Genomic DNA, 24,811 nt, shown 5'->3' with positions numbered 1-24,811 from the left:
AATGTAATGCTATACACGTCTGCTTGGAGACGAGTCCCATGAAGCTTGGACCTCAAAGGGCATTCCACCCGAGGAAGTGGATAGAGCATTGCTGCTGAAGCATTTTGGCATATCAGGGAGATGATCCAGGCTGATGTGGCAACGTGCATGTGCAGAGGTGATGCATATGTTTCCTAGTGAGGAAACAGAACAAAATTTTCCTTTGGTGTTGGTGATGCGCCATCAACAGGATGATTAAAATATGACCAGCAATCTACAGATGTGGGTATTCTTCAATGCTACACAGAACTTTTTCCACATTTTTCAAAGCATGCTTCTGACACTGAAGCATGCTTTGAAATAGGCTTGAAAGTTTGTGTGCATTTTCCACGGGGTCAAAAATGTGTGTGGGTGGGGAAAGATACATTTTCTGATGATCTGGTGGCAGATCTTCAGTATCTTCCCTCTTGTCCTTTTCCGTGATATATAATGCAATTATGTTAATTTTTATTTGAATCCTTTGCTACATACCACAGAAGCTTTTATTCCTTCCCCCTCCCTGTTTACTCAAACCTGGAAGAAAGCAAAATTGGTAGATCCACCCATGTCTACTTGCTGTTGCTTTAAGATGTAAACCCACTCATCAGTTTTGAGGGTCTTCTGTTCTCAGTTGGCCAGGATCAGGCCCCTCTGCCATAATTCATGGCAAGAGATTGACACCTGCAGTAAACAGTTGGCAAAGGCCCTCACTAACTGCTTCCTGGATCTACTTTTAGCATTGTGTGCTAATATTTGGTCTTTGGAAGTATCCCAACAGCTGGGAATCTTTTCAAAGTGAAGCTTCTTGCCAGAACGAGAGATGTAAATCCTATCCTTGCGATTGCCAAATGGCTTTTTCATGGCTATGGTTTTGTGCCCAGCTGAGAGTTTTGCAGTTGGAACTGGAGCAACCTTCAAGGTTTTTACTGTTCCAGCTGCCTGACGTGACCGCCACATATATCGAGAGAGGCTGGTGAGAAGAGAGAGGGTCATACAGACAGAAATTAAGCTGGGTCAACTTTCTTCATCATCATCATGTTTCCATAGTTTGCAAAAGCTGGAAGTACAGACCCTTGATTTTTAAGAAAATTGAGTTTAAACTTTATTGGTTATGACAGATATTCCACCTCAGTGCTGAACTCCTTTTCGGAGAAAGTGTCAAGGCAGAGTTTTCAGCAAAGCCTGACTAAAGGCACAAGGCTAAAATACCAAAGAGACCAGGACATTTTAGCTTAAAGCCCTTGGTGCCAAGAACTAAGCCACTGGTGTGGCTTTTCGACCTTTCATTGTGAAGGGAAAATGCCAGAAGGGCCAAAAACCCAGCAAATGAGTGATGGCTGGGGGTGACGGGGGCAAGGAAGGTGTGGGGCTCTCTTGTGAATCCCAGAGGGCCAGTTTGGGATTCCAGGAAGTCTGGAACTGGCACCTGGGCCTGTGCTTCTGCCTGCCTCCTATTTTTTTAAGCTACTCCTGCTGGTGGCAGTAACACTGGCCCCGAATATTTGGCGGCTGTGAAGCAAGATGCACTAAGGTATCCTTTCTCCTGCATTGGGCTGCTCCTGTGCTGGCCCTCTCCTCCGTCCCCCAAGTTGAGCAATTGCCTGGACTCAGAGCTCATTGTGGGTGGTGGGTGCTGCTCCATCCCCGTCCTCTGGCCACGGGGAGCACGCCGCGCTGCAGTGGCACCAGGGCTCGCAGGGACATGGTGCCAGCACTTCCCGATTAGCCATGATGCTGACTTCACCTGCTCCCCACATCAGGACCCCCCCCCCCAACCACTGAGCTTGGCTGCTTCCCCCACAGTGGCTGGGAGGGCAATGGAATTTCCCAGCAGCAGGGCCTTGTTAAGAGCTGTTCCTGGTACGATGCAATGCATTCTGGGGTGGCTCGGTCGCATGGGCAAGAAGACTTCTCTGGCTGCAAAAGACCTGCTCCTGGTGGGGGTCAAACCTGCTACAACTGGTGTGTTGTTGTGGGTTGCCTGGGCTCTTGGCCTCCGCTTGAAGACTTGGCTGTGCAAATTGCCCTGGGGAGCAGCTGCACTCCAGGGTCACTGCTTGTGTTGTGCATTGCCCTAGAAGAGGAGCAGCAACCAAACAGGGGGCATAGAAGACACAGATCATCATGCATATTGCATGTGCTGATGTATAGCCACGGAAGTTTTTGTTTTTTTTAAAGAAACCTATAGTTCAAGAGAAATGTGGTCCACCTCACCACACACTGTGCAAAACTGTCACCCAGGTGATGGGGGAGAAGGCAGGTAGACAGGCATTTAGAGCAAAAATGAGTCTGGGAATGGACAGGTGCCCAGTGAGGCTGCCTCCTGTTCCTGGCAGCATGACTGGTGAACTTCGAATGCTACGCTGTAGCTGGATGTGGTCCGTCTTACTCTCAGGGGTTCTGTAAACATACAATTGGTCCTGTCAGACCAGTGAAAAATAGATTGCCTTTTGATGACAGGAAAGATTGCTTTGCAGTAGATCTTAATAACATGGCAGCCGCTCAAGTTAAAATGAAATGCAATGGCTTTATCTCCACATGACTTCGGAGTTAGAAGTTTGCTAGACTAGCCAGCTGGCAGCAGGCAAATATGCTAAAATTCTCAGTGGGTTTAGGAGCCGATAAATAGAAGAGTTTGTGCGTGCGTGCTTTGTTTCCATCCCATGTGAAAGAATGTCATTTTTCTCCTCTCCGTAAATCTAATAGCTCTGCCTGACTCCGGAGCACTGCATCTTTCCTTTGGCAGAAGTGTCTCGTTTGCCAGAGCACAAACATTTCCACCTGGCTGCCTGTCTAATTCAGGACCTAACAAAAGCCACCTGTATGGGATGGCTGGCTTCCCCACAGTGCGATGCCCTCAGTGTTTTGAATTACAACTCCCATCACCCTCACAGTTGGCCCTGTTGCCTGGGGCTGATAGGAGTGGTAGTCCAAGGCATCCAGAGGCCACTTTAATTGAGGATGCTTCACTTAGAACATGGAGGGCAACTGTGACCTCTGGATGTCTCGACCTACAACATGGCCCGTGGTAATGGGAGTTAAGCCTCGTCACAACATCCTTGGATTATGCCAGTGCTGCGAAAGCATCGGCTGCACTGCTTAGCTGCAACTTAATCCCATTAAGCTATTGGCATGGTGATTTGCCTCAACCGAACAGCTTTATACAGTGGCTTCATGTCTCTTTAATGGAAATGCTCCAGTGCCTTTCACCTGCCAACATCCCACTGGCTTTACTCTGGCCCAGCCCCAGGGCATGCTTGTGGTCATCCTTCTCGTTGCCACATCTCAGGAGGCTGACGGTCTAGCGTGTCTGTCTGGGCACAGGGGCTGGTGCTACTTGCAAGGGTCTTTTGCCTGGAGAGCACCAGGAAGGCCACACAGCTCCTTGATGATGGTGAGGGGAGAATTCTTGAACTCAGGCTCCTGTGTATACGGAGCTTGTGGGTTTGTATTCAGCTCTCTTTACTATATTCCTGAAAATGGTCCAGGGACTTTAGTTGGCCCAAAAGAAGATAGAGAGGTTGTTAATGATAAGATCATATTAAGCCAGTGCTTCCAGTCTGATTCTAGGCCCATTTCAAAGGGCTGTCTTTAACCTTTCTAGTCTTGGGGCCCAGTTACCTCGTGGAAGCATCTCCTCCCCTATTGCCTACCTGGAGTGTCAGGACATCACCTGAGGCCCTTCCTCAGGTCTCCACTGTGTAAAGGAAAGAGGCCAGTGGCTACAGGAGGAATGTCTTTCTCACAGAGCTTTGCCTCAGGTCCTCCTTATAGTCCTGCCGGTGTCAGGAAAACACATCCCCTTTTAAGAAGGCTTTTAATAACTGCTTTTTAATGATGTTTTAATTTTTACAGGGTTTAAGCACTATTGCTGTCCTTTACTTTTGGTTTTATGATGTGTTCCTGGCTTTTCCCTGCTTTTATCTGACTTTTTTTGGTTGTTGTTATATTATAATTCATTATTACTTTATTTATGTATTTTATAATTCATTTTATTATTTTGAAGTTTGTATGCCACTTGTCAGCTGACCTGGTACCTCTGTGGTCTTTTAGGTGCCACATGAAGACCTTTTGATTATCTCAGTCATTTTGCTTTGTCAGTACTTTCTTCTTACAGCAATTTCTTCTTAGGATGCTCTTACAGTTTGGACATGCACGTGGTGGGCATGTCATGAGCAGAGCTGGCTGGAGCCGGGGGTCAGACTAGATGGCCCAGGAGGCCCCCTTCTGACTTGTTCTGCTTCTATGTTTCTAAGTTGCTAAGTGCTGTTGTGAACCACTCTTCTATCAACCATTGCTTTGTTATGATCCAGGCTTTTACCTTGGGCCCTGACCTCTGCCTCATAGTAGTTTTGGGGTGGGGGGGAGGTTTCATGATGTCATCCTCCTTCAGGGGTTCTTCTGAATTTTCCAGCCATTGTTGTGGGTTTTATTTTATGTGGGTTTTGTTTTACTTTTTAAAGGGCAGGGCAAGTCTGCTTTTTCCTAGAAGGTGTCATGATTCACTGCACCTTTTTTCAGTGCACTCTATTCCACAGTGCCACCTTTTGTAGCTTGATGGAGCATATAGGAGCATATAGAAAGGGAGAGAAGAATGATTCTGTGGTGGGATGAGGGAACCTCTGCATGAAGAAAGCTGTAATCCTCCCACAAAGAAAATAAAAGAAGCCCTGGAAAAGCACCTGATTATACGCCTCACATAGTGAAGCTGCTAATGTAAACATTTTAGGAAATGTATTGTGGAAGGACAGTATAAAATCCCTTTGAATGAATATAATAAAACCAATTTAAAAACACAGAGACACCATATTGAGGTTGTGCTGTCACTGGTAGTCGTGTCACGGAGTGGTTTGTTTTTTTTTTCTCAAGCCTGCTGTCTGACTGTGGTTGTGTGTTGTGCTGTTGCTGTGTGGTTTAAAGTATGCACACCCTGGTTTGTCAGATCTGAACCTTTGCTGTAATTTCCCCCAAGTTTGCCTTTCATGCTTACACTTGTGAACGTTCAGCCACACTGAGCTCGAATGTTTGTGCTTCTCACACAGGGTGTCTTTCTTTCTGTGTGTATGTTTGTAATCCTAAGTGGTTTTATGTTTGGCCTAAATAAAACATAGACTGAGGGATGGTGAATGGACAGGGAAAGTTGCACTCGGTTTCCTAGCTTCGCACTGTCAAGAAGTGAATACTCATTGCTTACTCATTGCAACCAAGCCTAATCTTGTGCGATGCTATTTTTGCATCCAACATACTCACAGAAATACTGAACAGCTCCTGATGCTATCATTTCTCTCCCTTCTTTGCAGGTCTTCAGAAGACAAGGGATCTCTAAGGGTGTTTTCACACTCCAGCATGCCTCCGATCATCGCCTGTCTTTCCCTTCTGTTTCTGCTACCTGCTCCGCAAGTTGGTGAGTTCTTCTTCCTGCCTGTGGATTCTGCCCAATGGCCATTTGCAGCAAGCACGTGTCGCCTGGAGCCCCCTTTCTGAGCCTGAGGTCCCCAGGCTGGCTGCCAAAAGGTGCACTGACAAGCCATGGAAACAAGTGGCTGTCCCTGCCATCGCACAGGCCGCTGCATCCATAACAGGCCTCCTGAGGAGGCCCGTGAACGGCACCACGCTCCTTCCCAGCCGCCGCTGGGAAGCTCTGGGGAGCCTGCCAGCTGCAGCTGCGTCTTACTGCAGGTGTCCTCCACCCCTGGCCCACCTGCCTGCCTGCCTGCCCAGTGGCCGACCGGCTGGCTTTACAGACCCACAGCTGCCCCCTTGTTTGCTCAGCGAGGCTGCTGATGAGGAAAGGTGGAGGGAGTTTCGGCCCAAACAGAGCAAATGCTAAAGAAGGTACATGACCCAATAGATCATGTGACCCAAGAGACAGAAAGGAAGTCAGTGGAAAGACAATCAGGAAAAACATATCTAGCAGAGCAAATGTAGACGGGCCTTGTGTTACCAGGAGTCAAATCAGTTAGTTGGTCTGATACTGAAGGCTGGGAATGACGCAGGGTGTCAGCACGCACCGTGTCCTCGTTACTCCTTCCCAGAGGTAATAGCCACCTGCATGCCAGGGATCACGCTTCAGGGTGGCCTTCTGCTGTGGCAACTGCCATTATTTTATGAGGACCTCCAAGACCCAGCCAGAAAGGAGGCCCCACCCTCCCTTGGGACTGAGCCTGGGGGTCCCACCACAGGGCCCGGCTGGCCCCTTGCATCGGCCTGGCTGCCGTTGCCTTGGGCCCCAGGCAAGGTGGCCGAAACCGCTGTGAGAGGTCAGCTGGCCTGTTGCATGGGCCCTGCCGCCAGGGCACAAGGCATCCGCAGCGAGCGGTCAGTTGTGTGGCTGGCCAGGCAAGCGAGGATGCGGCCTGGCTAGTATCTGGGCTGGGTGAAAGGGTGGCAGGGCAGGGCAGGCAGGCGATGCAGTGGAGAGGGGCCAGTTCGTAGACCTGTAGCATAGCCTCATAAATAACGTATGGAGTGATTCATGGAGTCTTTAAATGCTGGGAGAAAAGCACTTTTTTCTCTTAAAGCAGGGGTCTCAAACTCGCGGCCCGCGGGCCAATTGCCGGGACGGGCGGGGCACGGGCAAGGGGCCCTGAGGCCTTCAAAGCGCCGGCGGCACCCAGGCCGGCCACAGGGTGAGCAGCCCACCACCACCACCGCGGTGGTGGAATACTTGATGCGGCCCAGCCTCACCCAGCCTCTACTTCCAGCGGCCCCCAGGTAAGTTGAGTTTGAGACCCCTGTCTTAAAGCTAAGCTAAGCGGCACATGGGCTTGTTCAGAAAGACGTTTGCACTGCCAAGGGCTGCTCTCCCCACTTCTGACAGCAGAAGAACAGCTGGTCATCTATGCGTGTGCACAGGGGTCTCCGGCGAACCAAGGGGTAGCTTGTACACTTATCTCGGGACCAAACTAGCTTCGCCAGCAGGTGTGTGTGGTCCTCTTTCTTCATTTCATTCCAAACTTGCTGCAGTGGTGCAGACATCCTGACGTTTTCAAACATCCAGAAGTGTGAGTTCATTCAGACTGATACGCTGCCCGAGGCAAAACATGGCCTCGCATGGAAAAATGCCTCCCTTTGTGAAGGCCCCATCCCTAACATGGTTGCACGTGTGTCGTTCTGTTTGTATCCCTCCTGTGTCCCATCATGGAATTCATGGTTGGCCTTCATGGGTTCCAGAACGCTGCCCATTCAGGTACTGACGGAACCAAACGGCTTAGCTCAGGCTAGGTAGTTAATCGTGTACCCTTAAGATCCGGGATCCCCAGCATGGCGCAGTGGTGCAGGCATCTCTTTCGGAACCCCAGGCTCATGGCCCCTGCTGCTTTTATTCTGCTTCTTAAGAATCTTTGAAATTGGAGGCAGGCATGCTGCTGAACGAAGGGGTGCCATCCCCCCCCCACACACCTTTCGTTAGTGGCATAAGCATGTTTTTGAGCCCCACCTCCACCTCTGCCTTGAGCAAGTTACTTTTCTTTTGATCTCGACCATTTTGCTGTGGAGAAATGAGCATTTGCAGGGTTTTAAAGTGTTCTTTAGGATAAAGCAATAGCAATAGAATGTTAAAGCCAAAAAAAGAGATCAAGATTATGCTAATAAAAATAGTAAGTTAATTTAAATAATAGCCATAATAATAGTTAATAACAAAACTCTGGTCTGTCTTTTCTCTCCACACTCTTTTAGAGCTGATTCAATGTGTGGATGCATTTAACATATCTGAATCTTTTTCAATAGCAGCTTCAGGGACTGGAGCGAGGAGCAGAGGTCAAAATCAGACCACGTTGGAGGTTTAAATCTTTCCATTGACACTGAAGGGTCTGATGAAGTCCGTCTCTCTGCTCCTGCAAGTAGCAAAGTGCTATGGGAGGGATTCTTCCATTGGCACCAGTAGCTGCTAGTTAGAAAATGGAAATCAGATTTGTTAGAATGCAGTGGAACTATCAGATGCATATAATTACTCAGAAGTAATTGGAGTTAATGGGACTTTGTCTTGGGCAAGTGTTTATAGAGTTGCAGGCTTAGGGTGCAATCCTATGCATGTTTAAAAAGACAGATGAGGAGAGTCGTGGGATATATTTCTGTCTAAACATGAATGGGTTGCACCCTTAATGTATCATCTAGTTGGACTCCTTAGCCATGCTAATACAAACAGCCGCACATTCTTTTCTGCTTACTTGCCCCGCTGGCTTTGCACACTGGTTTTTGCTGAATTTCCAAAGATGGCAGCTTGGAATTCAAAACCACAACCTTAAAAAAAACTGAAGTATGTACTAAAATACAACAATACACATATAAAAATACATAGAAACAGAAGCAGAGCAAGTCAGAAGGGGTCTCCCAGGCCATCTAGTCTGACCCCGGCTCCAGCCGGCTCCACTCATGACATGCCCACAAAGAATAAAAAGAAAGAACAACACAAGACACAAAGAGAGAGAGAGAGAGAGAGAGAGAGAGAGAGAGAGAGAGAGGGAGGGACAAAGAACTAAGGCACCCCTCCACTAGAACCATAGCTACATAGTAATTATTCCTTCATTTCTTTCTTCTTCCTTTCTACTATTTAATTTCTGCTCTTTCCGGAGTACCCTCATCCATCCAGAATTGCAATGAGTCATCCAAAGTTTCAGTACCCTTCCCTTTTATCAATACTTGTTCACTAAACAAGTCCTCTATTTCATTAAAATCATTCTTATTTATCAACCCATTTTTCACCTTAATTCCACATGTCAGCTTATCATTAACACATATTCCAACTTTCTTTATACCATCCAGTTATTTGGAAGTCCCGTTTCTCCTTCCAGTTCTTTGCTATTATTAATCTTGCTGCTGTTACCAAATTGGTTATTAATTCTTTAGTATTTCATTTCCATTTCTTTTCATAAAATATTAACAACAATGCTATTCTGGAATCTGCTTCAGTTTTTCAGTTCAAAATCTTCCTAGTTTCCTTAAAAACCTTTATCCAAAATGTCTTAATATTTTCATAAACCCATATGGAAATAGGTACCCACTTTTTGCCCACATCTCCAACATAAATTGGAATATTTATTATCCGTATAGAATAATTTTACCAGCATCAGGAACTATTGTAATTCCCCTTGTTTGCACAATGCCTTGAGTTTCCCTATTTAAAACAATCTCCTCAAATTTGGTAATCTCTGTATATTTACCATTTTTCTTCAAGCTGTCTTTAGTCCATTGTTCTAAATGTATAACATTAAACCAGGTTAATTTTTCTTTTCCTAGTAATGCCATTATCCTTTCCCTGTTATCCATTTTGTCCAACCAATCTTTTAACCTACATTTTTCTTTTAATACCTTCCTCAAATTCTATCTCAAATTTTCTGGGAATTACAACAACTTTTTTGAGCTACAGCTGAAGTGATCTGCTTTGCTTTGCGCACTAGTGGACTTTTAATCAGGAAGCAAAGCATTAATTTTCTGTGGAGTCCCTTGCAAACATGAGGGAGGGGCAAGGATATGATCTGATTGCCAAAAGACAAGGAAATTCACAGCTGGGTGTGGAATTTCATCTGTGATAGAAGCAGAAGACTGCAGAACTGGGTGAGACTGCGGGGTGTTGGTGTCTGCTTTCTGTTGTTTTCTGTGCTTGGCCATAACCATCAGTGTAACATACTTGCATCTACTGTTGAATTATTTGCATAGGCTGTCTTTAGGAGAGGTTATTAGAAATGCCCCTTCTGTTTGCTCAGCTGCATACCTCCTTGTAGAAAGCGAGGCAGGCATTCTCTGAAGTGGGTTTAATAATCTAATCATGACAGCTGCAGCGTCAGTAATTCATTCTTTTGGTCACTTCAATGGTCTTTCTAGATCAGCATTCAGTCTTCCAAGAGAGGCCAGTGAGATGTCGTTGGAAAATATGGAAGGGTGTATGATGGAAATATCTGTCCCTGGATGTTGGTCCCTAGTTGGTTGTTGGAGTGTTGGTTGTTGGAGTGATTTCCTAACTATAGCCCCTTCGGTACCGCACCTGGGTGGTTCCATATCACTTTGGAAACCAAACAAGGTCACTCAGACATGACGGCATGGCTTTTGCATGGTCCTTAGGCAGGCAAAAATACATTATTTTGCAAACCATCCCCATTATTTTAAAAATTAAAAATAAAATGCTTCCACCTTTTTTGCAAATCAAAAAAGAAAGAGAAAGAAAGAAATGCTCTCACTCCAAAATACGGTTTGAGAAGAACATCTGAACTTCCAGGACCTTCCAGCTTCAAAATGTTGGTTGATGGAGAAGGTTGGAAAGTCATGAGGAAAGAGATGATTTGGCCTGTTTACCATACCATAATAGTTTATGGTATCCTGAAATGAGAGGAGGGATCAATCTGTGTGTTTTGTGGAACGAGCCTTCCTATGTTATACTTCTTCCCGTCCGTGTTATCAGGCAATGAACTCTCCACGGGGCACAATGGAGGTCTGAGCTGGAGCCTTTTGGTGCTTGTAGCATAGTGAGAGGGCATCTCAAAGGGTTGGAAAGAATAGGAGCAACTCTCTGAGAGGTGGGGGATACACGCCAGAGTTTTGTGGCAAATCCCAAACTAGCAGCAATACAATGATTTATAATGTTGGATCAGATTAAAGACATCTCTTCCATCTGCCCTCCAAATCTTTGCCCATTTTCCAGCAGACTTAGACAAGACCTTAGAAGCACAGTCCTTTTGTTGGAGTTCTACAGGTTCCAAAAGAGCCTAAATCAAAGTAATGTTCTCCTTGAGATGCGGAGAAGTACCTGCCCATGTGAAGAGTGGACTCCAAACACGAACATTCCTCGCCTTTCTTCTTTTTCAGAAACTCACCCTTAGGGTGGCTCCTGCAGCTTGAGGGATAGACTTTGGGGACTTGCTTTGCCTGTGGTCTCCTTACAGGGTCAAGGGATTCCCTTCCAATTCCTTCCCAGCTAGTTTTGAACTGCCTCTCTCCTTTCCCAAGGTGGGCTGGTTCTCATGCTCTGTCTGAGAATCTTTGCTAGATAACTCTGAAACTTCAAAGTCCTCTGCCCCTCTGCTGGCTTCTCAGAACCCGATGAATTTGTCTGAGCAGACTGTAGCAGGCAAGAGCAGACCTCCTCTCGGCACCCCATGAATTTTGCCTAGTCCATTTTTAACACAGGTTGCCAAGGTCTCACCCAACAAAGGTGGGCAGCTGCAATATCAGCAGGCAGTTTACTCAGATTGCTGTCTGAACTCTCCAGGAGCTGTTTATAATGCTGGGCCGATCTGGCTTTGCCATCATGGAAAGCTCCTTGAAAGTCCATAACGAAAACTCAGAGTGGATACAGTGTGCGCTGATGTTGGAGCCATCAGTGTTTCCGGAGTATAAACATGGGGTTCCACCATGGGACTACTGTCCAGCCAGTTTTCCCTGCCTGCTACCTGCCAGATCTGTTTGATAATATCTCTGGCTGGGGGTTGCTGAGGGTGGTCATCCAAGCCCACCTGGAGGGCACCAAGCTGCGGAGTCTGGTCTCGCCACTGAGCCTCACTGCCGCTCCCTCCACCCCACAGTCCTTTCCCTGCCCTTGCTAAAATGGGCAGCTCCACTTCTTCCCAAGAAATCTGTTGTGACATGGAGAGATTCTGTCCAACCATTAAGGGCCCTGGAGCTTGCAATCTCCTAAAAGTGAGCAGGAGTTTTCCTGTGAAATGGCACCTCCCATCCTGGAGCTTGTGCGTGGAAGCAGCTTTTGCCTCCATCCCTTGTCCCAGGCTTGGAAGATGAAGGAAGGAGGGACTGCATTTTTCCTGGGTAAGAATTGGATTATTCATCTTGCTGGATCAGACAAAAGGTCAGTCTCATGCCTCTGTCCTCCGCAAGTTTTGCCTAGTCCATTTTCATTCTGTCTTTCAGCAGTGACCATCACAGTCTTAGCGCCAGCATTTGCTGTCCACACTACGTCGACTACATCAAATTTACTTCATCTGTATGTCACCTTCCACACCCCTCCACTCACTGATAGACTTGGATATTGCGCAAATGCAGTCAGACTCATTAGCATACATCATACTTTTGAAAATGCACAAGTCCTTCCAAAATGCACTTTTCACGCATTAGCCTATGGGAGAAGTGTCCATTTTCAATTAGGATTTAAAAATATTTTCCCACATTTTTCTACGTATACATTTGTGTAACATTATAGAAAGTTTTTTAAAGTCTTCAGATCGGTGGAATCTGCACAACTCAGGAAAAGCCAGTCAGCTACAGAAGCCCTGGGTAAATCCACAGAGGTCCACACTCTTGGACTGCTCTGCGGATTCCTCTGACATTGATGTCCTCAGCCCACCAGAAGGACTTTGTGCAGCCTCCAAGCTTCGCAGGTGCTTTCGGGCAAGTGAGGAGGGTGCCTAGCCCATGCCACGCTCTCCCCAGGAAAGGCCCAACCTGCGGTACTCTGACCGATGAGTTAATAACACACCCTGTACTTTCTTTCTTCTGTCTCTTTGCCAGTCTAGTTCATTGGAATCTGAAGGGAAGGAGAAGCATCATCTTTGATCCCTTTTTGTCCATAAGAGTCAACACTTAATGGATAGCATTTCTCCCCCTGCAACCCTCCTTCCATCTTACCCATTTTCTCACTTCCCAATCTAAAATGCCTCAACCTCTGTAAATAAGATGGCTGCATTTAGGAATAGATATTATACCTGGCAGATGCTAATCTAATATTTCACCTCCTAAAATGCTGTAATACTAGCATCCTGGGGGATGAATTTATTTATTTCCCACATGTTTCTAGGTAGCTTACATAGTCCTCCTCATATTCTCCTGTTTATCCTCATAACAGCATCCCAGTGAGGTAGGTTAGCTGAGAGTCAGTGACTGGTCTAAAGTCATTCAATGCTTTCCATGGTCAGGTGGCAATTAGAACCTGATCTCCTGAGTCCCAGTCTAGCACTCTAACCACTACACCACACTGGCTCTTTGGGATCTTAGGACTACCCTAAATGTGAATCCCATTAATTGCAATAGAAGATGGAGTTTTTGCTTCCTCATTGATAGATTGATTTGATCAATTACATTTCTATATTTCCCAATGCCTGAAGCTCTCTCAGTGGTTCACAGAACAAGGCTAACTGTCCTAAAACATAGTCACTTAATAAAACATCATAGGACAACATCCAAGTGCATGAATTGCACATGTGTTGTACACATGACATTGTCTTTCCTTCTCTTGAAGACCTAGAGCCACTACAATAGGGGGCCAAAGCAGAGAAGGCTCTGTTGGAACATTTTGTACAGAAGAGGGAAATTTGGCCAGTGCAGCTTTTCTTAGTTTGGCAGAACCCGCTGTTATACCTGTAAAAATGTCCCACTTTGGACAACTACCAAAGGTATGGTGACAGCATCTCTCTTTTCTGCTTTGTTGGCCCAGCATAAAGTGCAGCAGGATGTGGTCAAGAAACCACGGGCAGATGTTGGCTGGCCCAGCTTCAGTTTGTGTCTCGACCGTGGACTTCTTTTTCTGGAAGCTGGCAGGAAATTCAGTGCAGATGGGGAGCGTCTATTTAGAATCCTCCCTTTGTCCATTCAGAGGTGCATGAGGAAGGGAGGTGGGAAAGGCCTCTCCCTCTGGCCCCCAGATATGGTCCTGCCTGTCATAGAATTCCCTACATGGCTGCACTGGAAAATGTGTACACTGAAAGAGAACCCGTTTTGGCTGCATCCCCCTCAGCCCTGTCCCATCTCCTAGCAACTGGCCCCTGTTTTCATCATCACTTTGCCCCTGTTTTATGGGGAGGATTTTGGAGAATTTTTTAATTAAGCAAGCCAGCAAACAAAAGACAAACCTGTCGTCCATGACTGGGTTCAATTGGCACAATCACCAGCAATCAGAAGTGAAGTAAGAGTGAAGTGTGAATTTTCTTTGGGTGCAGGGCTGTTTTTGAAATGTGATTATTGTGTTCTTTGAAACTAGCTGTGCAAACAAACCATGGTTTGTTAACCCAATTTACCATTCTCAATCGAGTAACAAACCATGATACTCAACCTGTACTCAGCATCAAGTGTGAGTTATCACGCTGTTTGAACCCAATCAGTGTGTGCATTTGTGCAGTACAGTGTACCACTTTCCAGTCCCACCTTTGCTGTCTTTACAAATAGTAAATGTTTGTGAACAAGCATTTGCCTTGACTTGCGAATTAATCTGAGTCCAGCGCTGCTTCCTCCCAAGGAAGTGTTGGTTTGGTTGCCACCCGAATGTATTTTGAATTGCTGCCGTGCATCTGTAAGCGCAAGCAGATCCACTCCCTCTGCAAGAATTTCTAAGTTTGTTCATTCAGAGAGAATGGTTACAGCCCTTTTCCTGACACAGCTGCCTCAGAAGCCGATCCGGTTGTCTGTAGCCGTCTGGCTGCTTTCAGCAGCAAGGCCGGCACCTGGGAGGCTCCCTGAGAAATGGAGAGGAAGCCTCATCTTGCTTGGGTACTCATGACCAACATGAGATATAAGTGATGTTCAGTGACCCCTCCCCGATGCCTCACCTCCCCCAAAGGAGGGTGCAGATTTGCATAAGGTTTGAACATGCTGAGTGTATATATTCATGCCCATTTAGATATACATTATAATTTAAACAGAAATGCATTCAGTTAATCTGAGTGAAGAAGACTGCAGCCAAAAGGACCTGTATGCCTGCACAGACTTGCGCTTGGGTTCAGGTGCTATCCATGAACAGGCAACGCGGAGGCTGTAGCTTTCCCGTTTTAGGCTCTTCATTGTTAAGCTGAACTGGGAGCCTGATGGCCCTTTGAAGAAAGGAGATCTTCAGACAGAGGACCCTCCGTCTTCTGTAAAGCAGGCAGCACAGCCACCCCAAGTGAGAATGAGCGCATATTTGTCAAGGAAATTGCCATTCCTGCAGTGTTGTTAACACCAGGTTGATGCTGCTAACAGCTGCCTTTCCGAGAATTTCCGGGCAGGATACAGGAAGCATCTCGAAGACTCTGTGTGCGCACTTTTAACATACATCACAATTTCTTCAAGAACAAAGGATAGTCACCAGGGTAAAATGAAAACATATTTTATGAACATGTGGTACGTCCATCAAATGGCCACAACTTGTATGTTCATGATGTGTGGCTTCTGGATGGCATTGCATGTGTATATTTCATATGCAAACTGTAAACAACGTATCCCACCATAATGCCATATTCATGTGTGACAAGCCTTTTCATTTTAATTTGCGCATAAAGAGTGTTGGTTAAAGAATGGTGACCTGATCTGAATTAAAGCTCTAGTGGTACACAGTTTATCAGGCAGAGAAAAGATGAAGCTGTGTTGGTGGCAGCCCACACTCCGGCTTGTTAAGCTGTGTGACCCCAACCTGTGTGTGTTTAGCCAAAGCTCGAAGTTGTGAGAATGGAGATTTAAGAAGTAGCCAAAGGTGCCCCTACTTTCCCCCCATGAAAAGATGGACAGAGTATTCTTCTGAGCAGGCCCTTAGTCTGCCAAGCCCCCAGTAAGGATGCAGAAACAATTATGTGTTCTTCATGGCTTCCTTCACATTTGCCAGCAGGAGCAGCGGCCTCCTGCCCTGACTTGGATCCGGAGCTGGATCGCTGGGATCCTGGGCATGACGAAGATAATCGGGTGAACGTCGGCCGAGGTCAAAAGCTCCTCTTATCTTCCTCTGCAACTGTGCATTCTATCCTCATCACAAATGGAGGTAACCTCACTTGGTTAAAAAAACTGTCCATGGCATTGTGGGCAGCACAGCTAAAATTATCTCTCCCCCACCCCACCCTCCAAACCTTGGAAAGTTATTGCTGATCTAAAGTGGAGAGTGCAGGGACACGCTGGCTGATGGCTTGATAAAACACTTGTTTGTTTAGACCAAGGTCCAATCTAGACAAGCAGATTCAAGTTGATCATTTCCTGAACTGTATCACTTCCACTTGTGAGTGTGGATGAAGTGTGTTGCTTCTTGCAATGTTCCCACCCTCCCACCAAAGGAAAAATGGAAAGAAATCTGCTACACATCTAGACAAAATAAATCCAGGCGAAACCAATCTCTGCTTGATTCCGCATGGATCAGCTCAGCTTCAGGTAGCATCAGGGTAGGTACTGGGTGGAGTGGGTGAGACTTGATCGGTGTTGTTGCATGCAGCTGAACTTGTTTTGTTGTCCTGGTTAGAAATTGCAAGGGCAAACCGACATGCCTGATGACTGTTTTTGCTTCCTGACTTCCTTTTTCAATGCCCTCCTAATCATTGACTGTGTGCATAATTACAAGATGGGCAAAGGCACAAGTAGCTATAAAAAGACACATCCCTGATGACTGGTAATTTTTTGTGGACAACAATTTTACTCTCCTGAGTTTTTTTCTCTGTAAGCACCTCTGCACAACAGCGGGGGCCATGGAGCATAGGTTGTGCCCTGTGCTGAAGAAGACTAGCAAACCTTAATACTAATCTGAGAGTCAGCTTGGTATTGTGGGCAGAATGTTGGAGTAGGACTCAGGAAATCTGGGTTCTGGTCCATGCTCAGCCATGAAGATCACTGGGTAACTTTGGGCCAACCTCAGAGAGTTGTTGCGAGCATAAAATGGAGGTGGGGGGGGCACCATGTAAGTTGCCTTGGGTTTGTCACATGAGAAGAAAGGTGGGATGTAAAGGCAAATAAAAATAGTTGTAACGCAATCTGGCTTAACGGCTCTTGGGCTGGACACACTCTGACCTTCTGGCTCCTTACAAACACTGTTTGAAGAGGTTTCCCATGGTGCAGTAATCTGCTTTTATTCTGCCTCTGTGCTGTTCAATAATGCTTGTGAGTGAGCCAGTTTAGGTGGCTTTCTTCTTGGGCTGCCTGGACTAACATTAGGTGTATGCAAGCTCAAGGCCAGGGATATTTGTATTTCATGTCAACAGCAAAATGCAGAATGGAGCATGTTGAGAATTTCAGCTTCTAACATATTTGTAAAGCAAATATCTAGTCCTTATGGCTAAGCTCTGACAAACATGTGGCCTATGGCTAACATTTCAGAGGAAAGGGGATGTTAAGTAATTTTCCCATGATCAGGGGTTACCTGTTCCTTCCTATGACAACTGGAAGAATATATATATATGTAGAATTCAGACTTTCTTTACATGGAATTGTGGTCAATATATTTAGCACAAAATGTACATAGCCCTGATTAACTGTCTGTCTGCACAAGGGTTTCAACCCTGAGGACCAGGATCTTAAGTTAAGAAGGAAGGATGGAAGGAAGGAACTTTCATGAAAATATCTATGCTAGGAAGCAGATTGCATATACATAAGGGTATATACAGTGTCTTGCTTTTGTTTCTGAAAATCTATAGAGAAAATCAGATGGAATAAGTAAAAACTAGAAGAATCCAAAACTAGACCTTAAACAATTAATAAAAAGATGATGTCTAAAGTGGGCCTATTAAAAAGTAGCACAGTCAGGCAACCCAAGTCTGCAATATTGTAGAAGGACACTCTTAAGTCTGTGGTAAGCTTTTTTAGATCAATCACACACGCCCTTCTCTTTTTCTGCTTTAGGAAAGCTGGTCATTAAAGACAACACAAGCCCAATTGTTCTGCGCACTCGTCACATTCAGATCGAAAATGACGGACAGCTCTACATTGGGAGTGAGAGCTGTCCTTTCCGAGGCAACCTGACCATCATCTTGTATGGACGGTATGTAATTAAGCAGTCATCCTCTTATAATTTTGAAGGGTAAATAGAGAGGAGGAGGAGGAAATGCTGTCTGGTTCCTTGCATGAGAAAAACTGGATGAACACTGAAAGATCAGTCAAATCTAAACTGGGACTCTGACCAATTGGCCCAGTGCAGGGGTAGGCAAAATTTTGGATCATCACAAAATTAAAATGTTTGGGAGTGCCCCTTCTTTCCAGATTTTCACTTTTCTTGCTGCCTGTATCTGCCCATTTCCTTAGGCAGGGATCCTTTCCCCCCGAGGTCAATGGAATCATCTCGACCTATGAATTTCGGATAAGGTGGGGAACAGGCCTCCTGCTCGCCAGTGGTCCTCACTGCACCCGAGTCCCTTGGAGGGAGGTGTCAGCAAGGCACCCTTCCCTCACCTGCATTAGAGCTGATGGAGCAGCATCACTCCATTGGCTGTAACAGAGGCGGGACTCTTGCCAGGCCCCGAGATGCCTGCAGGTGGTGAGCTGCTGGCCTGGCTAGTGTGTCTGGGGCAGAAAGTGCATCCCTGCAGTGCCATTTACATCAAGCTGAGCGACCCTTTCTGAGTGGAGGATCCTGAGGAGTCTGTGGCAGGACAAGAAGGCATTGACTGCCTCCTCTCTCTCGTGCCCCTGCCCCAGATGGCAAACTTTGTCTCCAAGAACAAAACATACATAGAATGCAACCACACTTAGGACTGCGGGGTTTTCATAACATTAACACAATTCTTATGCTCATGATTGTGACTTCTAGATGCTATTTCATGGGCACGTTTCATTTGCAAAGGTCAGATAACAGCCTGGCATAATACTTTGTTCGTGTGTGAACAACATTTGCATTTAACTTGTGGCTAAAGGATTTTGACTTCCTGGTGTTCTGATCTGGATGGAAGAGACATCTAGCTAAAAATGTTGGCTATGCTTCAAATTTCTCTCTCTCTCTTTAGCTCAAAGCCATTTTTGAGAGTTTATTGTATGCACGCACCTTTATCTTTGGGGTACCACTTTTACAGTGTTCAGTGTTGTTTTTTAACCAGTCTTTCCTCACTCACACTGCATCCATTGGTTATGCACACATGTTGCTGTTTTGCTCCTCGGCTGCTTTCTCTGCAGGAGCATGCAATGCAAATATTTCCTTGGTTGTGTGTGTGTGTGTGTTTGAATGGAAAATAACTGTTCAGTGCTGGAGTAGTGAATTCTTCAAAGAGACTATCAAATGCTGCATTGCCACTCGCCTTTTGGCCATGGACTAGCAAAATTGCCTCACTTGTTTGCTTTTAACCCCTGCAGTGCTGATGATGGCAGTGTACCAGATGATTACTTTGGGCAGAAGTATATTGGGGTCATCAATGGTGGAACCATGGAGATCCATGGGGAGCAAAAGCGAGCCTGGACTTTCCTGAACAAGACCCTGAACCCTGGGGGCTTGCAGGAAGGTGGCTACTACTTTGAACGAAGCTGGGGCCATCGTGGAATCATTGTCCATGTCATTAACCCAAAGACGGGAACTGTGGTCCATTCCGATAGGTGAGTCCAGGTTTCTTACTCTTTTGGATGCTGTCTGTATTTTAATTGACAGACGCTTTTGCGGGGGGGAACTGAGGGTCGCTGTAAATGGAATGAAAGTCTCGGTGCCTGTGCAGAGTTCGGAGGTTTTGGCCAGGGAATTAGTGCTCACCCCAGTCAGAAGCATTCCCCTAAGGGTCCGGTCTGAGTGCTGTCCCACTCTGCACTAGTGGTAGCTGAGGAGAACATCGCAAGAGCCCTGCGGGACCCCTCTCATCCGGCGTGCTGTGCACGCAGCAGCCGGCCAGCTGCTCATGGGAAACCACCAGCGAGGCAGGGAGTGCACTGGCGCCTCCCTGTCCATGTTCCCCAGCAAGTGGTACACACAGGCACACTGCCTCTGGGACGGGAGGTGGCAGGCCGGCATCAGGACTGGTAGCCACGGGAAGCCTTCTCCTCCAGGAATTTGTTCACCCCCCTTTTAAAGCTACCCAAATCGCCACACCTTGTGGAAGCAACTTCTGTAGTTTAACGCGATGCAGTTCTTTCTCCTCTGTTCTGAATCCCCTGGTAATGGGAACACTAATTAGTAATAAGCATCATTGGTGTAGATCTGTGTGGCTTTACTATAGGCACCTACAGGGCAGGGGAAGAACAGCCAGCAACTGCCCTGGCTCCCTCTCCCAGAAATTTATTCCCCAGAAAAGTTCTCTTGGCTGACTTTCTCCTGACCATCCAAAGGACTAGGGCTGACATTCCTGGAGGGACTGGTGGCTTTCATGTGCCACTACTTGCTTGGACTGTTGGTTTTATGTTCTTCCTCTGCCACTCTCTTTTTATTCCATGATGGTTCTGTCAAATCAACTGCTTTGCAAGTCCAGTTAGGCCTGTTTTAAGCGGACTGTCAAATCACGCCTGTGTGGGGTTGGGCCGGTCCTATATGAAGGGTGTGTCAATGCAAAAGCCAATGAAGCACCAAGCTGCAGAGCTGCAGAGGACAGGGGATGTGGGGCCATCCAGATGAGGCTGGACTGTGACTCCCAGCATCCCGCACTACTGGCTATGCTGGCTTGGCGTTATGGGGGTTGCCCTCCCGCTCATTGCACCAGGTTAGCCAAAGCTGCTCTGACCCACACTGGCTCTCATCCGGCATTGCAGGCAGAGAAGATCTGGTTCCCAGGTGCTCTCTGTGGCAGGATGAATCATCCCCACACCCTGCTTGGCTTCACAGAAATTGCAGCCTCACATACCTTCCGCTACTTTAGCCCAGGGAAGTGAGACCCCCTAGATGTGGCTAGACTGCAGCTCCCATCACTTCTCACCATTGCCTAGGCTGGCTTGGGCTGATGGGAGTTGTAGTCCATCAAAATCTGGAAGGGCATACATGCAATGGAAAGGAAATGCCATTGCAATGGGAACAGCATCATCTTTATAAAATCTCTCATTTCAGCCACTTGTCTAGGACTGGCTTAGCTGTGGGCTGTAGGTCCCCTTAGACCTGATTTCCAGCGGCACTTGTAGCCGCAAATGTGTTGTGATCTATGTTTCTTCTGCTTCTGCTGCTAATGTGCTCATCCTTCTTTCATGAGGTTTGACACCTACAAACTCAAAGGCGAAAGCATCCGTCTCGTCCAGTATTTGAATGCTGTTGATGACGGCATGATCCTGTCCATTGCAGTGAATGACGAAGGATCCAAGAACTTGGATGACTCAGCCAGGAAAGCAATGACCAGACTGGGCAGCAAGCATTTCCTCCACCTTGGCTTTAGGTAGGAGCCTGTTCTGCCAGGGCTACCAACACAGAGCCCTTATTGTATTCTTCCTGGATCTCAAGTCATTCCACATTTTCCCCCAACAGTGCAAATGTCTCCCACAGCAAGAAAGTTTCCTTTTTGCCACGTGGAATTTTCAGAAGCTAATTAGATGGTCCACAAAGGACCAACAGTCTGGCTGGGCATGTTTATTAGGAACTGTGAGTCTCTTTGGGGTTTTAGAACTCACTGTGGGAAACACCCGTAGCTTGATCCACAAGGTCTCTAATTCAGTCTCTGCCACCTCCAGGTAGGTCTGGGAAAGGCCGCTGGCCAAGCCCCTGGCATCACGGGCAGTCAGCACAGGCCTGTCTCCCTTAAGCTAGATTTCAACTTCCCGCATTCCAAACTCTTGGCCATGCTGGCAGGGTGGATGGCAGTTGAACTTGGAACCATCCAGATTGCCCCAGTTTGCGGATGGAAACAATACTGGGCAAATGGATCAATATCAATCTGCATCACTCAACTGCCTGTGTTTGGACAGGGGCTCAGCTTGTGCACCACCAACTATCTCTTGCTAAAACTAGTAGGGAGACTTGGCAAGTAAGCCCATGGCACCAACAGGGCAGGGGATGATGCTTCCTTGCTCCTGTAAAATCTCCCAGAGGTCTCTTCTCCTCTGAGTAGCTATGGTTATGCTCCAAGGATGGATGAATCTATCTGCTATTGTTTCACTTCTTTTTCCATTCTTAAATTTAGCCTGTCCCATTTCTGCATCATTTTGAGCTTGTTCAACTGTGCATGAAAAGTGTGCATTTTGTACCCATTTTCCAGCACACACAATTTTCTATGCAATTATGCCTAAAATATGAAGTCTTACTAGCAGTTTCACCTAATATGCACATATTGGTATGGATTTTTGATTGACTGGAGGATTCCAGCACAACAGTTGGAAAAGTGTGCATTTTAAAGAACTGAGCTTTGGTTCACATGTGAGTTCAAAGATGCAAAATGGAGTAAGTTTGTAGCATCGTCCAAACAAATTTCTCCCCTGTTTCTAGAGCAATTCTCTGCAAAGCTACAAAGTCACTGTGTAGGTAAGCTTTCTTTTCCAACACACAGGAATAGGATCACATTGCTGGAGAGTTTTCTTCCTATTGACTGTGGCTTACTTCTTTTTTCTCTCTCTTTTCGGCATTATTTGTATCTTTTATTCAAAAAGGGTTGCTATCATATTCATATCCACTTTGTTTCCACCAAACAGTTGTTACCAGATTTGCATTGATTTTTAACAGGTAGACACATGACAAGAAAAAAGACGCATTCTGAGCAACTGGCATGCCATTTCTTTCGGTCCACCTCGCAGACTTGGATGGATCATAGCTTTCCAGTTGCCATTTCCATTTGGCACTAAGGAACGTCCAGCAGAAGCACCTGCCCCCACCCTCTCTCTCACACTCCCCCACCCGCAGCGGTTCCACTAGTTGTAGCCCAGTGTTATGACACATCTACACATCTCTGCGCATTAGGTGGATTTCAAAAATTTTTAAAAGCAGAAATTATAACTGCTTATAACAGCTCCCAGATGTTGCATGACAATGCTGTCTAATACAGTAGGCCAGGCAGAAGGCAGATCTTATCAGATCTCTGGGCCATTTCTTATCATCTACCAGGATTTCTAACACACACACATCCCACGTTTTCTAGTAAGAGCAGCAGCAAAATAATGCCCTCTCCCCACTTCCAGAATTAAACTGCTGAAATGAAGGAGGCTTGGAGTAACCAGGAATGGAAGGCTGGTCAGTGCAGTCCAGTTCTGGTACTCAATAACAGCTCAGAATTCAAAAGTGTGCGTTTTCTATGTTTATTTTGTTGGATCTCAGGGTCCTAGTAATCAAAATAGGTATGGTCTGTTGACTTCGGCAAGTGATGAAATTAAGACAGAAGGCATGTTGTCACTGCCAAGCTGAATGACTAATTCATCTCTGTCTTTGAAGTGCAAATTATGCTTTCCTTCAACTCCTGCAGTGCAGCTCTCTCTCTGAGCATCTGCCCCATTCCTTACAGTTTCCACTTAACTGCTGATGAATCCAGCACATCTTGCAAGCCACCAAGCCGAATGCAGTCTACCAGCCACGTATTGCGGTCTGGCAGTCGCTGGACAAGTGCCTCTATTATTGCCATCTTAGAGAGGCAGCAAGAATGCATAATTAATCAAACCTTTAATTAATTAACCAAGAAGGCCATACCGCTCAGCTGATGGTGTGGGCTCACCTGGTGTGTTGGAAATATGGATGAATTAATCAATTTGTTTGCAATCCAAGGTGATTTTGCACGAATTCAGCCGTAATTCCAAGATTGTGGAATGTGCTCTCTGGAGAGGTATGCCTGGTGCCGAGTTTATATTCTTTTTGGCACCAGTTCAAAACCTTTTTATTTAATCACCATTTTAAAAATTAGTATTTTAACGCTTTAACAGTTGCTTTGATTTTGATTGTATGTAAATTTTTATTGTTACTGTGTTATTTATAGATGTGGTTTTATTATATTATATTTTATTTTAAGGACTGTGAGCCATCCTGAGATGCCATGCATAAGGGACGGCATACAAAAGGTTTAAATAAATAAAATAAATAAATACATTCTATACCATTTCCACGTTACTTTGTGATCTTAAAAAAGCGCATGACAATTCTCATTCAAATAAATATTTTAAAATGTATTTTCTGTCAAATGGTGCATTTTAGATTTATTTTGATTGGCAATGCAGCCAGAATTAGGTTGGTTCACGTTTTAATATGAATAGTCCCAATTTGCACTAGCTGGAATAATGCATGCAGCGGAACACATCTGTTGCTTTTTGCACTTCTTCCAATTGTGCAATGCGGCTGTCTGATCAAGCTGCACACACAAAAAGATGTGCATCAGGGACAGTCGTGCACAAAAAGGCATATATTGTGGTGCAGGGGAAGTGCTTATAAGGGTGCGTATATTAGGTGAAATTGCACACACATTTTTGTGTGGACTTTTCGAAAGAGCATTGTGAACAGATGTAGAAATGAACTTGCATTTTTTGGTTCTAATTGTTGTGAACAGCCCAGGGAGGTTTTAGTAGAGAAATGTAATAAATAAATAAACAAACTTGTGTTGTAGAGGGGAACAAATGAATTTGAAAGCAAAATAGATACATTTATCTAATTCCCATTTTAGTCAGTTTTTTTGAGCTGAAAAGCTTGTTAGACCATTCAGAAACTGTGAATTTCAGTGGAAACCTAACCTAACCTATTGTGAAGAACCTCTGATCTTCACATTAAACCAAGAGGTGCAAATAATACATGGCTTGATTGGAATGTGCAAAAAATGGAATTTCTCAGCATCACTAGGCAAAGTTGTTCTTGAGAGCCTGTTCATTTCGGCTTCAACAAGTTTCTTCTTCTGACCAAAGTTCCTTTTTCAGTGATAACTGTCTTGTGGCACTTTTAACAGATTTCTTACAGATAGATAAATCATTCATTCATCTATCAGGTGCATCTTTCATTGGCCTGACTTGCAAGGCCAGCCAGCCAGCACTCATCCTGGCCTTTGCTATACGTATGTGGAAGCTTTGCCAGTGTCCCCAGGAAGAGTCGAGTCTGTCATTTTTATTGTCGTTCTGGCAGCTTTCAACAACTGTGTTTTTAGCAGACTGGGGATAAGCCATTGGGAATCGCGTGCTCCATCAGCGAAGGAGGATCTGTTTGCTTTTAAACTTGCTTTTATGGGCATGGTAGAGCTGGCATGGAGAAAATGTAAGAGCTCTGTATTCCATGGACTTATGCTTAATTCTATAGTGATGTGCATACCTGTGCGCTCTTAAAGGCAGAAGAATTGGATGCATGTCG

At 45.8% G+C, this 24,811-nt stretch overlaps 1 protein-coding gene across 4 annotated transcripts in view; it reads left to right on the top strand.

Moving 5' to 3' along the window:
- The window catches only part of LOC123027715 (cell migration inducing hyaluronidase 1), a 151,349-nt gene that overhangs the window by 76,444 nt on the left and 50,094 nt on the right, over window positions 1-24,811 (top strand). The window contains exons 2-6 of one of the 4 annotated variants that reach the window (XM_044438856.1): window positions 5,319-5,422; window positions 15,533-15,685; window positions 17,524-17,662; window positions 18,964-19,200; window positions 20,769-20,948. In XM_044438856.1, coding sequence (XP_044294791.1) covers window positions 5,365-5,422; window positions 15,533-15,685; window positions 17,524-17,662; window positions 18,964-19,200; window positions 20,769-20,948 — 767 coding nt within the window. In that variant the 5' untranslated portion in view covers window positions 5,319-5,364. Of the gene's footprint in view, window positions 1-4,386; window positions 5,423-15,532; window positions 15,686-17,523; window positions 17,663-18,963; window positions 19,201-20,768; window positions 20,949-24,811 lie in introns of those variants that run through there. The other 3 variants (XM_044438855.1, XM_044438854.1, XM_044438857.1) reach the window with 3 other exon arrangements.

The sequence above is a fragment of the Varanus komodoensis genome, unplaced genomic scaffold, assembly GCF_004798865.1.
Source record: "Varanus komodoensis strain SLA01 unplaced genomic scaffold, ASM479886v1 scaffold33, whole genome shotgun sequence".
Classification (NCBI taxonomy): domain Eukaryota; kingdom Metazoa; phylum Chordata; class Lepidosauria; order Squamata; family Varanidae; genus Varanus; species Varanus komodoensis.
This window is presented reverse-complemented; position numbering and strand designations above follow the sequence as displayed.